This window comes from Hypomesus nipponensis, chromosome 18 (assembly GCF_054491055.1).
Source record: "Hypomesus nipponensis isolate SF chromosome 18, ASM5449105v1, whole genome shotgun sequence".
In the NCBI taxonomy this organism is placed as follows: domain Eukaryota; kingdom Metazoa; phylum Chordata; class Actinopteri; order Osmeriformes; family Osmeridae; genus Hypomesus; species Hypomesus nipponensis.
In genome coordinates, this window is record NC_140378.1 from 8,464,427 (window position 1) to 8,477,500 (window position 13,074).

A 13,074-nucleotide genomic window follows, 5' to 3' on the forward strand; every position below is an offset into this window, starting at 1 on the left:
CGTTCTAAGGACATGATAATGTGTGCACTGCTGGGTTTAGTGAGCAGAATGAGAGCTTCAGCATAATAATGGGTTTCTTTCGGATATGGTAGGACATATAGCTTTACCCACTCCCATGATCCATTGCGGTGTAATGTTGCTTTATTGCAGTGCTGTTCATGATGTCAATATCCTCCGCTCTCTCTACACTATTCATGTTGCTGTGTTTATGAGGAGTGCTCTCCAACACTGTAAATGTCACCAGATTTAATAGTAGCATAAATTCAATGAGGAGGCTCACTGCACATTCATGTACAGTACATAAACCAGTCAGGTTGGGGTGAAACAATTCTGGTTGTGTTCAGACTAAATGTGAGAACTCTATTGGTCACATCTCTAGGATGAAGAGATGATCTCTGGTTCTTTTGGTCATGTCTGTGGGACAAAGAGTAGCATATCTCCAGCTCTGTTGGTCGGGCCACAGCAAGGCAGTGCTCAGACGATCCAAGCCCAGCCCTGACAATTGGCCAACCTCAGTTTTCAGTTTCCCTGTGTGAGAAGAACCATTGGCAGAGGGAGTCATCTGCCATCACACTTAGCCATTGGCTGTTCTGTGTGCTGGCTGGGGGACCAGATGGGGCGCCCTGTGGCACACCCTAGGACTGTCAACAGAGGAGGGAGCTAATGTGCGTGTGTGTGTGTGTGTGTGGGTGTGTGTGTGTGTGTGTGTGGGTGTGTGTGTGTGTGTGTGTGTGTGGGTGTGTGGGTGTGTGGGTGTCCCACTGCATCCTTGTCCCAGCTTCAATCTAGCATCCTAATTAGCAAGGGTTGCAGTTAGAAAAACAAACATCTCTCTTCATCCTTCCCACAGGCCCTATTCTCACTTCCTTTTAGCCCTGTGTCCCTCTTTCCATCATCCCCTCCCTTTCCATCATCCCTTCCCTCTCTCCATCCCTCTGCCATCCTAGTAGATCCCCCTGAGCTAAAGACACAGAGAGAGAAGGTAGAGAGAGACAGAGGGAGAGAGAGAGCAAGAGCGAGCGAGAGAGAGAGAGAGAAAGAGAGAGAGATGAGAGAGAGTAACTTTAAACCAGGTCTCTACAGAGAGGAGAGGCTCCAGACGGCCATAGCTTCAGGGAAAGTTGTCTGGCTGTGTTCACACTGCAGAGTTAAGTGCCCTCTGAAAACATTCCTGTTCTATTGATACAACTGGGTGGCATCTGGTCTGCTACAACTACCTCTGTGCTCATCCTGTCTTCACTGAACCCCTAACTACTGCACTCATTACACTGTAAAGTGTGTTCTCTGGCTCTGGGAGGGGGGGGTATGTGTGTGTGTGTATGTGTGTGTATGTGTGTGTTTGTGTGTGTGTCCAGGACTCACCATATCTGCTGATAGACGTGCGTGATATGCTGGCGGAGGGTGGGATGTTGTAGGACGAAGTCTGTTTGGGTACCAGAGCCACCACACAGCGGTCAGACACCTGGGAAACAAACAACAAACATGTAAACACACCATCTGACAACACACACGGCCCTGCAGTACACCTTCCTCTGGCCATCATAGATGCCAAATGGCACATGGGAAATGTAGTCAGAAGCAATCATAAAACACAGTAAGGCTTCGCCTTTGTTGGTGGAAATATGGCAGGATCCTGTATCTCTCCCCTCGCACCCCTCCTCCTGCTCTCTGCGCTCTACATCACAGCTCCCTCCCTCCCTCCCTCCCTCCCTCCCTCCCTCCCTCCCTCCCTCCCTCCCTCCCTCCCTCCCTCCCTCCCTCCCTCCCTCCCTCCCTCCCTCCCTCCCTCCCTCCCTCCCTCCCTCCCTCCCTCCCTCCCTCCCTCCCTCCCTCCCTCCCTCCCTCCCTCCCTCCGCGTCCTGCTCCATGTGAGTGGCTGACGGCAGTCTCTGAAGCCACCATGATGCGTCTCGTTGTCATGGCCACTACTGCCAGCCTGCAAGGGGGAGGGGGAGGGGGAGGGCAAAGAGACGGGACGAGGCTCTAGGCCTCCCACTGACACGTCTGCCACTCTACTGCCACCCTGCTGCAAACCTGCCAGTACTGGATCATAAAAACACAGAGAGAGAGAGACAGACCGAGGGAGGTGACGTTTACAAACAAAGCTCAAAGAAGTACGGTAAGAATAGGAGTCATAGAGGGGAGAGAGGGGGGGCGGAGACAAAGGGAGGGAGAGGAAGAGTAAGGGGAGGGACCAGGAAAGGGAGAGCGGCGAGATGAAAGAGAAACTCCTGAGGTTCTATTTAAAGAAGAAGACCTCTTCCTTTCATGGACTAAGCTGCCTCCCCTGCAGCCTGCTGGGTCAGGGCCCTCATCCTCCTCCTTCCCTCATCTGCTCACTCCAGCTCCTAATGACCAGCATTTGGATCGGCACAGAGAGACGAGTGGGCGTCTCACCCTTCCTCACCCCCTTCCTGCTCCACCTCCTCCTCCTCCTCCTCCCCCTCACTAATCTCCGCAGGCCCATTAGTGGGGGGTCGAGGGTGGGGGCTGCTGGTGGAGCCTTGGCCTCCTATAATAGCCACGCTGGAGAGACTCTTAATGGGGTAGGGGGGGGCGGAGGGAGAGCAGGGGGGGCAGGAACAATATCCTTCTCAGAAACGGTGCCTCGCCACCCGGATGACCTCTTAGAGTGAAATGAAAAACGCTCTGCCCGCCGACCCCAGGGTACTCTGGGAGTTTGAAGACCCCTCTCATCCCCAACCTCTAACTCTCTCTCTCTTTCTCCTTCAATCCAAAACTTCTCCATCACATGCTACTCTAACTCGCCAGAACTGACAGCATTACACCTGGGAAGGCTCTGGAGAGCCAAATATGACAGACTCTCTCTGACAAGCATTGAACTCGATTTTTTCTCTTTCTCTCACTCCTTCCTCCTCTATCTTTCTCTCTATCAATTTCTAAGCTAGGTATGTGAATAGAGAGAGAGAGAGAGAGAGAGAGGAGGGAGGAGGAAGGAAGGAAGGAAGAGGGAGAGTGTGCGTGTGTGTGTGTGCAGCAGCTTCAGTACAGCGCATGAGATGTGTGTGTGTGATAGTGAAGATGATTGAAGGTGTCTGGCTTCGCCCTTCAGGGATAATGCAGCTCCTGCCTGATAGTGGCCAGGTGTGATAAGGGAGGCTGGCTCTCCCTGTGATAAGCCTTCCATCAGACAGCCACGAGCTGCGGACCCCCACATCCCTCTATCTCTGACCCCCACCCCCACCTGACCCCCCCGCCAGGTCCCTACAGCTCTGGATGCTTATCACAGGCCGGACACCGGACTTTCCTTTCGAGGCTACAGCAACAGGCCAGGTAGTCCAGTATATGTGATCAATGCTACAGAGAGTGGGAGACTGTCAGGGCCAGAGGGCCACATCTCGGAGGGGGCTGGAGAAGGGGCTGTCCTGCAGGTGAGGTGATGGCGGTCAGGGAAAGCGCCTCATTTTCCACACGTACCCTCCGTGGAGTGCTCAGGCAGGAAAGCTTCGTTAGAATACTTCTGGCGCTCAGTTAAAAGCTGTGTTTCATCAGCTGAGGGGACTGCTGCTAACCAGAGTATTGGCTGTCTGTGATCAGAGCACATTCTTTGGTATTGCAGAGATGGCTCAATCAGCTGGAACACCAGACACAGTCATTAAGGCCCCGTAGCCCTCTGGGCTGCAGGCTTCCACCACACAGTCATGCTAACTGTCTCTCCTCCTCGGGCTGTGGTCGTCCACTGGGTTGATAGAGATCTCCTGTGTCTCAGAGTGATAATGGGCAAGTCAGATTCTGGGGGTGTGTTTGATTTGCTGTGTGGCGCAGCAGGGAGCTGCCTGTGGCTGAGTCTCCCATTGATCCACAGATAGCTACCTGGCACAGTGGAGATATCTGTTGTGTCTGGAGCTGTTCAAAATAGACCCAGATGTCCGAGTGCACCTTCCATAGTCTAGGAGGAGGGTAACAGGAGCTTGGCTCAGCCTGCTGGTGAGGTCATCGTGGTGCCCCCACCACACAGCAGGGGTTGGGGGGACATACAAGGTCACTAAACAGAGAGGGTGGGGTGGGAGAAGTTTTGCGTCAAACTTCAGCCCACTCTTCAGGACAATGCCTCCTCCTCAGCAGTCACAAAGCCTGACTGGGTGTTCAGGGAATATATTCTTACCCACAACACATAGCTGTAGATCAGCTGTAGGTCAGTCAGTTTGGATACTTCAAGGTTTACGGTGTAAGAATGTTCTCCCAAAGCTAACTGCAACGGAGCTGCCATCCCTACACCATCCTCCTCCAGCCCAATGTTACAATGTTAAACAGCCAGAAGGTTAACACTGTCACCTCCGAGAATGACAGAGATAGATAAAGAGAGACAGAAAGAGAGAGAGAGAGAGAGAGGGAGGGAGAGACTAATGGAAAAGAGGAAGAGGAAGAGGAGAGTACGTTGGTCTGATGAAAAGCTCCCTTTGACAAGGAGGCAGACTAATCAACAAAGAGAGATCAAAATCAGCAATCAGCCAGGCACTCTCCTATCTCATAAATCTTTTATCTACCCTCCTCTGTCCGACTGTGTGTGTGTGTGTGTGTTTTTCAGCGGGAGCATGTGTGAGTGAGAGAGTGTGAGATAGCATAGTGTGAAAGTGTGTGAGGGAAAGAAAAAAGTGTGTGTATTAATGCGACAGACAGTGTTTGTGTGTATGTGTGTGTGGGTGGGTGTGAGAGAGAGAGAGAGACACAGAGAGAGAGAGAGAGAGAGAGAGAGAGAGAGAGAGAGAGAGAGATCAGGCTTATTCAGTCTTCACACTGAGACTCTCCCAAAGTACTAAAAATCCTCCCACACTCCCACGTTCAAAGCATGCATGGTTTTAAAATGGGCAGAGAAAGGGTGAAGAAGATGTGCATTTCCATTTCTGGGGTATGTAAACTATCATTCCCCACGAGGAGACTCAATAGCCAGCCGTACAGCTTAGTTTGGTTTGAACGAGCCCCATGCATTTTAATGTGTCTCTGTCTGGCCTCTCTTTTCCCCTCCCTCTCTCTCTCTGTCTTACATGTGAGAGTCACGGGGGTGAGGCTCAGCCTAACTCTGCATATGTCACTCTCTCTCTCTCTCTCTCTCTCTCTCTCTCTCTCTCTATCTCTCTCTCTCTCTCTCTGTCTTCTCCTTAATGAGCTGTGCCCTCTCTCTGTGCCAGCCGGCCAGCCAGATGTGCCACCGCAGCTGCCACAGACACACACGCACACGCACCTCGACACACCACACGCAAGCAAGCCCACATTCACATGCAAGCCCCAGATAGTCTTTGTGATACTCAGGTATGTGTAGTCCTACCAATATTTCACCCTTCATAAACTATCTCTCTCTCTCTCTCTCTCTCTCTCTCTTTATCTTTTTCTCTCACTCTTTATCCACAACTGGAGCTCTGCAGAGACTTGGGGGGAGAGATGCTAAGGACATAGAGAGAGGGAGATAGAGAGAGAGAGAGGCAGGAAGGAAGGAGGAGGAGGGGAGACAGGGAGGAATGGAGGGAGGGGTGCGAGCTAGGGCGGAGACCCAGAGGGGATGGAATCAGCAGGGGAGGCTGAGTCCATGAAGGACACTTCAGTATGATGCACTATGTCTGTCCCATCCCCACCTCACCTTAACACCTGCTTAATGATTCTGCCTTTCGCCTCTGCTCTGTGGGCACAAGGTCTTAGAGAGCCCCAGGTACCAGTCCTCTACTTTGGCCCCACCTACCCCCACAACTTGCTCCATCCTGGCCCTTTCCTGCCTCCCAGACCCATGGCTGCAGGGCCCCATGGCTGCAGGGCCCCATGGCTGCAGGCTGACTGCTCTGGGCAGATGGTGTCCCTCGCTGAGTAATTGGAGCTTGCTGACCCTTGCTCTACTAAAAGATTCATGTGTTCTGGCAAAGGCTGCCCTCTCTATCTCTCTCTCTCTCTCTCTCTCTCTCTCTCTCTCTCTCTCTCTCTTTCTCTAACACACCTACATACACTCCTCCCTATTTCTCCTTAACACTCTGACCCCTTCCTTCATCCTCTCCTCCACCAGCCGGGAAAGAGAGAGCAGGGGGGGGACCTGAGCTGTTGGACAGAGGCAGAGAGAGAGAGAGAGAAAGAGAGAGAGAGAGAGAGAGAGAGAGAGAGAGAGAGAGAGAGAGAGAGCAAGGAACTTTAAACCAGGGGAGAGCAGAGGCGCAGAGCTTTCCATTCTCCAGCCACCTGTGCTCTAATTGGCCTCTGCTCTGACAGACAGAATGGGGAGAGTCCCAGCCCGGCCATGCTAATAGGCCTCTTTAGGACAACTCAGCCAATAGAAGTAGCTCTGACATGCAGGTCTGACTGCAGTAAATAAGGAGCCTGACCAACCACCTCCTGGACATGACAGTGCAGTGTGTGATGTGTTATACCTGGTAGTGCATGAGGGTGTTGAGTCTCTTCCAGTCGTTCTCGATCTTGGTGGTGATGTCTTCATCCTGCAGCACCACCCGGGCCATGCGGCCCTGACGCCACTCTGAGAACACACACACACACACGGTCAGATACACAACTTCATCACACACACATTCTGATCTTTATCACAAACCAGCAAAGCAAGTCCGTAAACAACAAGATTATTCACAATTCATTTGTAATAATAAATTCTCCTCACTGGTGTTTGCGTGATGGGCTAGCTTCATCAGGGTGTAAGGAGAGAGTTGACCTGTCCCTCTTTGAGGAAATCAACACCATACATAAGCTTGTTCAAAGTGCCTGATCTGTACAGTACTGGAAGTCAGTACAGTCCAGACACACCAGCAACATTCCAGCTGCCTGGAAGTAACCGACATCTACAAACAAGCTTTACTAAAGACCTCTCAGGATGTTGCGGTAAACTTAGCATCAACAGGCTTGTTTGTCTGGAGCCCAGACTACACTGGTCCTTGGTCTGGCACTGAAGGGCTTCTTGAATAAACATGATTAAACACAGCAGCAATCTCAGGACAGATAGGCAGTCAGCCTGCACGCCTTAATTGGCACTTGTGCATTGCCGTGCACAACAGCTGACACGCCGAGCCCTGAGGGGCGGGGGGGGGAGTGAGGAGGACAGATCATATCCTTTCCCAACAACAAAAAAAAGAGAATCAGTGGAAAGGATAAAAGGGTCTGGAGGGAGAGATGGGGGGGAGAAGAGGGTGTGTTGACGTCTTGTCGTCCGGTAATGAAATGATAATCAGGGCGTAGATGTGGAAATGGATGGGCTCCATGGCACTCATGCTGCCAGTGATCATTGATTTTCTCCTCCGTTGACTGGCCTTTATTACTTTGTGCCACTGCCAGACGCTGCCTCCTCTCCCTCCATCCTACCCCTCCATCTCTCCATCTCTCCCTCCTCTCCCTCCATCTCTCCCTCCTCTCCCTCCCTCCCTCCTCTCCCTCCGCCCTACCCCCGGTGTGGTGAAAGGGTGATTTGCACCGGACATAGGGGGGCTTTTCTTTCCCTTCATCCGTGTGAAGTGGGAGCGGAAGAGAGGAAAGGGGGATGAGAAGGATGAGAGGGAGGTGTGGAGAGCGGCAGACTGTGTGGGAGTGGGCCTGGCACGGGCCTGCGGAGTCCGTCTGTCAGCTCTTACCTGGGTCAGCCAGGCCGGCCAGAAACACACACACACACACACACAACCAAGCATACACACACTTTATGGAGACTATCTGTACCCCTCCTACACACTGCCAATCAGCGTGACAGTCTGCCAGGCAAACACTCAGAGGGGCCCCTGCAAGTACACATCTCACCTCAGCACACATCCTGACTGACGTTTGTTTAGGTAGTGATACGTTTCAATATATGTGTGTGTGTGTGTGTATGTGTGAGAGAGAGAGACAGAGGGTGACCTACCGAGGTCCATGTCGACAGCGCGAGGTCTCTGGGAGTAGGGCATGTTCTTATAAACAGCATCCAGGATCTTCTCCTTCACCTGGGTGATGGTGTCACAGTTCAACACCTTCACAGGGATCTCAGGGCTGTTCTCATTCTCTGGGTTCACACAGTTCAGAATCTGCGGGAGAGGACGGAGGGAGAGAACGTCAGCGGGAGGACAAGACAGGAGCAAGGGCAGAGGAATGGGAGAGGGGGGGGAAGAGAAGGGAGAGAGGAAGAGAGGAGGAGAATGACAAGAATGCCAGAATGGGATCAGAGAGGGGGAGAGAGAGAGAGAGAGAGAGAGAGAGAGAGAGAGAGAGAGAGAGAGAGAGAGAGAGAGAGAGAGAGAGAGAGAGAGAGAGAGGGAGAGGGAGAGGGAGAGGGAGAGGGAGAGGGAGAGGGAGAGGGAGAGGGAGAGGGGAGAGGGAGAGGGAGAGGGAGAGGGAGAGGGAGAGAGAGAGAGAGAGAGAGAGAGAGAGAGAGAGAGAGAGAGAGAGAGAGAGAGGAAGGGGAGAGAGGGTTGGTGTCCTGCTCCGGACACAGGTTCCGCTGGAGGCCCCTCTCATTACAGTCTGCTCTGAACGTGGCGGGAGCTCTAACAGACCATTTCCGCGCTCGCCGCCGTCCCAAAATCTAATTTCACACCTTCGGCGGGACACCAATTTCCAGCTCTGGCGGGGTATTAGCCTGTAATGAGCCCCAGTCCCTGTCAGAGCAATCAGAGCTTTGTCATGTTGCACTGGAGTGCTGCTGCTGCTGTGTGTGTGTGTGTGTGTGAGTGAGTGAGTGTGTGTGTGAGTGCCTTCCTGCTCTGCTGTTGGAGCAACACTGTCACCAACAAGATCATTATCTACCCAGTAGTGACAGAACTAAAGCCCTCACACTGCTAAAGTATCACTATTAAGGGATTTGGGATTAGAATTGACATGGAAAAAGTTTAGTTGCTGTGAGTGTTTGTGTGATTGTTTATATGTAATAGTGTGTGTGTGTGTGTGTGTGACGGTGTGTGTGGGTGTATGACTGACCAGGGTCTTGTATTCTATCTGCTGTCTGATGAGCTTGTCCTCGCTGAGGGAGTAGCGGGCCTCTCCAGTGATGGCGTCTATAGGACCCTTCTCCATCTGCTGCTTGATGGCACAGTACAGCATGAAGAGAGGCTCTCCGGCACACTCCTGCAAAGAGCACACACACACGCACACACACACACACACACACACACAAATAGAACATGAGAAGACGCAAGAGCATAACACATAACACCAAACCTCGACAAGAAAAATGTCAGAAACGAAGCCTTCCCACTGGAAAGAATTCCAATGAGCTTCACATTACTCACTATGAAATGACTAATGCTCCTACTGAGATAAGCCACACACATATCAGGCAGCATTATCTTGCATTATTTATCTGAGGAACATGACAGGTTCCAAGACTGCCATTTGTTTGGCTGTGCTGTGACTGCTCCCGTCTGTCTGAGAGGCAGGAAGTGGTGGGCGGGTGGGGTGGGGTGGGGGGATCGGGGGGTGGGTATTGGTGGGCAGGCTGGGCACATGAAATGGCCACATGGCCCCTGTAAACCCTCACACCGAGGCCCAGACAACAGACACACAGAAACCACTCACCTTAAGAAACTTGTGGAGAAGGAAGGCAAACCAGTTGGTCAGCATCTTCTCTGCCACAGACTCCGTCCTGAAGGCAAAGAGAGACAAAGACTGAGGTTTGAGTGGTACCTTCAACAGCTGGATTACCACAGGCTGTGGGAGTGTTCTTCCTGTGATGTGGGGGCGCTGTGGGAGCGCTGTGGGGGCGCTGTGGGGGCGCTGTTGGGGCGCTGTGGGGGCGCTGTGGGGGCGCTGTGGGGGCGCTGTGGGAGCACTGTGAGGGCGCTGTGGGAGCGCTGTGGGGGCGCTGTGGGGGCGCTGTGGGGGCGCTGTGGGAGCGCTGTTGGGGCGCTGTGGGAGCGCTGTGGGGGAGCTGTGGGGGCGCTGTGGGGGCGCTGTGGGGGCGCTGTGGGAGTGTGAGGCTGTGCGAGGTCTAGAACACGGTGTGTGAAGAGAGAAGAGCTACTGCTGTGACGAGACTCAGCTACTCTGTCATGGACAGGGAACGTCTGAGTGAGTACACACACACACACACAGGACCACACACACACACACACACACACCGACTGTTGGGGTTGATTGGGCATGAAAATACAAGAGTGTGCAGTGACCTCCAGACACTTTCCAACCGAGAGAGGAGGAATGAGAAGGAGCGCTCTCTCTTTCATCCACTCCGCTTGTTCATCCCTCTTTCCGTGCCAAGACAAACAGCTCGAGCCCTGATTCCCCAGATAGCCCCAGGTACAGACAAGGGATAAAACGAGAGTTATTAAGGAAAATAAAAAATGGGGAGAGCCTGAGAGAGATGAAGGAGAAAAGCACCCAGATAGGAGTGGTTAACGAGCATGAAAGATAGATGAAAGGGTTACAATGTGAGCTCCTGAATACCAACACCTAACTGTACAGGCTTCCCTCTTTATCTCCCTGTCTGTCTGTCTGTCTGTCTGTCTCTCTCTCTCTCTCTCTCTGTCTCTCTCTCTCTCTCTCTCTCTCTCTCTCTCTCTCTCTCTCGGTCTGTCTGTCTGTCTCTCTCTGTCTATGTCTCCCTGTCTGTCTGTCCGTCTCTCTCTCTCTCTCTCTCTCTCTCTCTCTCTCTCTCTCTCTCTCTCTCTCTCTCTCGGTCTGTCTGTCTGTCTGTCTCTCTCTGTCTGTCTATGTCTCCCTGTCTGTCTGTCTGTCTATCTCTCTCTCTCTCTCTCTCTCTCTCTCTCGGTCTGTCTGTCTGTCTCTCTCTGTCTGTCTATGTCTCCCTGTCTGTCTGTCTCTCTCTCTCTCTCTCTCTCTCTCGGTCTGTCTGTCTGTCTCTCTCTGTCTCTGTCTGTCTGTCTCTCTCTCTCTCTCTCTCTCTCTCTCTCTCTCTCTCTCTCTCTCGGTCTGTCTGTCTCTCTCTGTCTGTCTCTGTCTGTCTGTCTGTCTGTCTGTCTGTCTGTCTGTCTGTCTGTCTCTCTCTCTCTCTCTCTCTCTCTCTCTCTCTCTGTTTCTTTCTCTGTTTCTTTCTCGCTCTCCGTCAGAGTTGGCCTTCTCCCTCTTGATATCTTAGCAGTGTTTCTACCTGCTAACATCATCATTAGCACAGCTCTAACCCACACCTGCTCTGCCTTTGGGGCTCATGGGGCTCATGTGGCATGTTTACCTGGCCCCACACACAAACACACACACACACACGCTCACATATTCTCAGACAGAAAATGGCCCTCTTAGGGGTGGGAAAGGGAAAAGCACTGTGCTAATGGCTGAGGCCTGCGGTGGCGATATTGGTGTGTGTGTGTGTGTGTGTGTGTGTGTGTGGGGGGGGGGGGTTGCATCAGAACTGGCAGGCAATAAGGAGACAGACCAGCCCAGCCAGGCTCTAGCTCCCCCAGTATCAGGACAGCCAGCCAGTGAATACACCAGGGATGATTACATCCATTCACTGTCTGAATGGACAGTCAGTGAGATGATCATGATTACTGAGATAATTGCGCTATCTATTTGAAGGAATATGAGATGACTCATGCACACACACGTGTCCAGCACTGATCCTGCTGACGGAACCGAGATCAAACTTACCGAGGCACAGTGAGTGCAGCTATGCACACACTAAACTACACACCAACACACAAAAGTTATTTCCACCATGGTCCTTTGTTTGATGTGTGGAGGTGCCGTTGTCTGTCAGGCCTGGAGGCTGTTTCTGAATTATTAACGGTTCTGTCCCCATCTGTGTATGAGTGTGTGTGTGTGTGTTATGTTTGTGTGTGCTGGTCACTATGCTGTCTACTGGATGGATGGACATCCATGGACATCTTCTATGTAGTCCAATGAGGAAAGTGTGTGTGTGTGTATATGTGTGCACCCTGCCCCCTTCCCCCGACCACACACACACACGCACTTCCCCATCCACACACAGTCCCACATTACAACAACAAGAGCTCCCACACTCCATGCAGCGTGGGCATCTCTCCTGCTTTATTTGAAGACTTCATCTGAAGGAATAATGAGGCATCTCCAAAGACGCCCGTGGCTGTTTTTTCAAGCTGAATAAACCCCCAAAAAGAAAGTGTTTTTAGGACAATACCCACGTTTTCCCAAGTAATTGCCCCCTCCATTCCACACAGAAGCCTCCCCCACCTGCCCTTCTCCCCCACCCAGACAGGGAGCAGAGTGTGTAAGAAGTTAATGAAAGCTATTAGGCATTTTAATAAGCTCAGCAAGTCCCACAATAGGAAATCAAATGGAGCCTTTTGTGCGAGGGCTGTGTTGAGTCTCCTTAATATCTCTGGATGGCTTAGGGAGACACCGCTCTGCTACACCCCTCCTCCCTCTCTTCTCCATCTCCTCGTTTTAATTGAGACTCATTAATGAACATCAGGGTTTCATTGTCCCGTAGAGCGTCACAAGAGGCTTGCTGTTCCTCTGCCTTCTCCTGGTGCTGGTAAACAGGCGACGAGGGGACAGCTTAGTGGGCAACACACCGTCTTCGAATAGAGGGCAAAATCTACACACACACACAAGTACATACACCATTTTGTCTGATAACACTGCTGTGCTGGGAAGCATGGGAATACCATTAGGAAACCCCCGAACTGAAGCAATAGAGAGAGAGAGATAGGCACTGCTGAACAAAAAATCAGTTGTTCCATTACAAGTATGCAAGACGAAGGGAGGAAGGGCATGGAAGACAACGGAAGGAAGAGAGAGCGAAAGAGAGAGGGGACAGAGAGAGATGAACACAACCTCTCCAGGAAGGGTCTCAGGAAAGCAGTAGGCTAAGGTGTCACTGCTTCAATGGGGGGGTCTAACATCATAGACAGACAGAAGGAAGAGAAAAGGGACAGTGAGACAGGGGGGACGGACAGACAGAATAAGAGGAGGAGAGAAGATGGGCCGAAGGACAAAGAAAATGGAAGTGTCCTCAGGAATAAAAGCACAACAAAAGAGAGAATTGGAGAGAGACATTGAGGAAGAGAGGGAGAGATACAGAGAGCAAGGACAAGTCAGCATAATGGTACAGAACACTACACAGCCAAAAAACAGCTCATGGCGAGGAGAAGATGGAATAGGAGAGACAAGGACAGACTGTCAAAAGACTAACGGCTTTCAAAAAGCTTTTAGCCCGGAAATGCAATCTCATGT

The 13,074-nt window shown here is 51.9% G+C and overlaps 1 protein-coding gene across 1 annotated transcript in view; it reads right to left on the reverse strand.

Annotated features, from left to right (window-relative positions):
- Positions 1 to 13,074, reverse strand: part of LOC146251882 (plexin-A2-like) — a 77,831-nt gene that overhangs the window by 6,216 nt on the left and 58,541 nt on the right. Inside the window, exons 20-24 of the mRNA XM_084681393.1 lie at positions 9,481 to 9,547; positions 8,884 to 9,030; positions 7,835 to 7,994; positions 6,369 to 6,472; positions 1,363 to 1,462 (exon numbers count right to left, since the gene is read on the reverse strand). Coding sequence (XP_084537519.1) covers positions 1,363 to 1,462; positions 6,369 to 6,472; positions 7,835 to 7,994; positions 8,884 to 9,030; positions 9,481 to 9,547 — 578 coding nt within the window. The remainder of the gene's footprint in view (positions 1 to 1,362; positions 1,463 to 6,368; positions 6,473 to 7,834; positions 7,995 to 8,883; positions 9,031 to 9,480; positions 9,548 to 13,074) is intronic.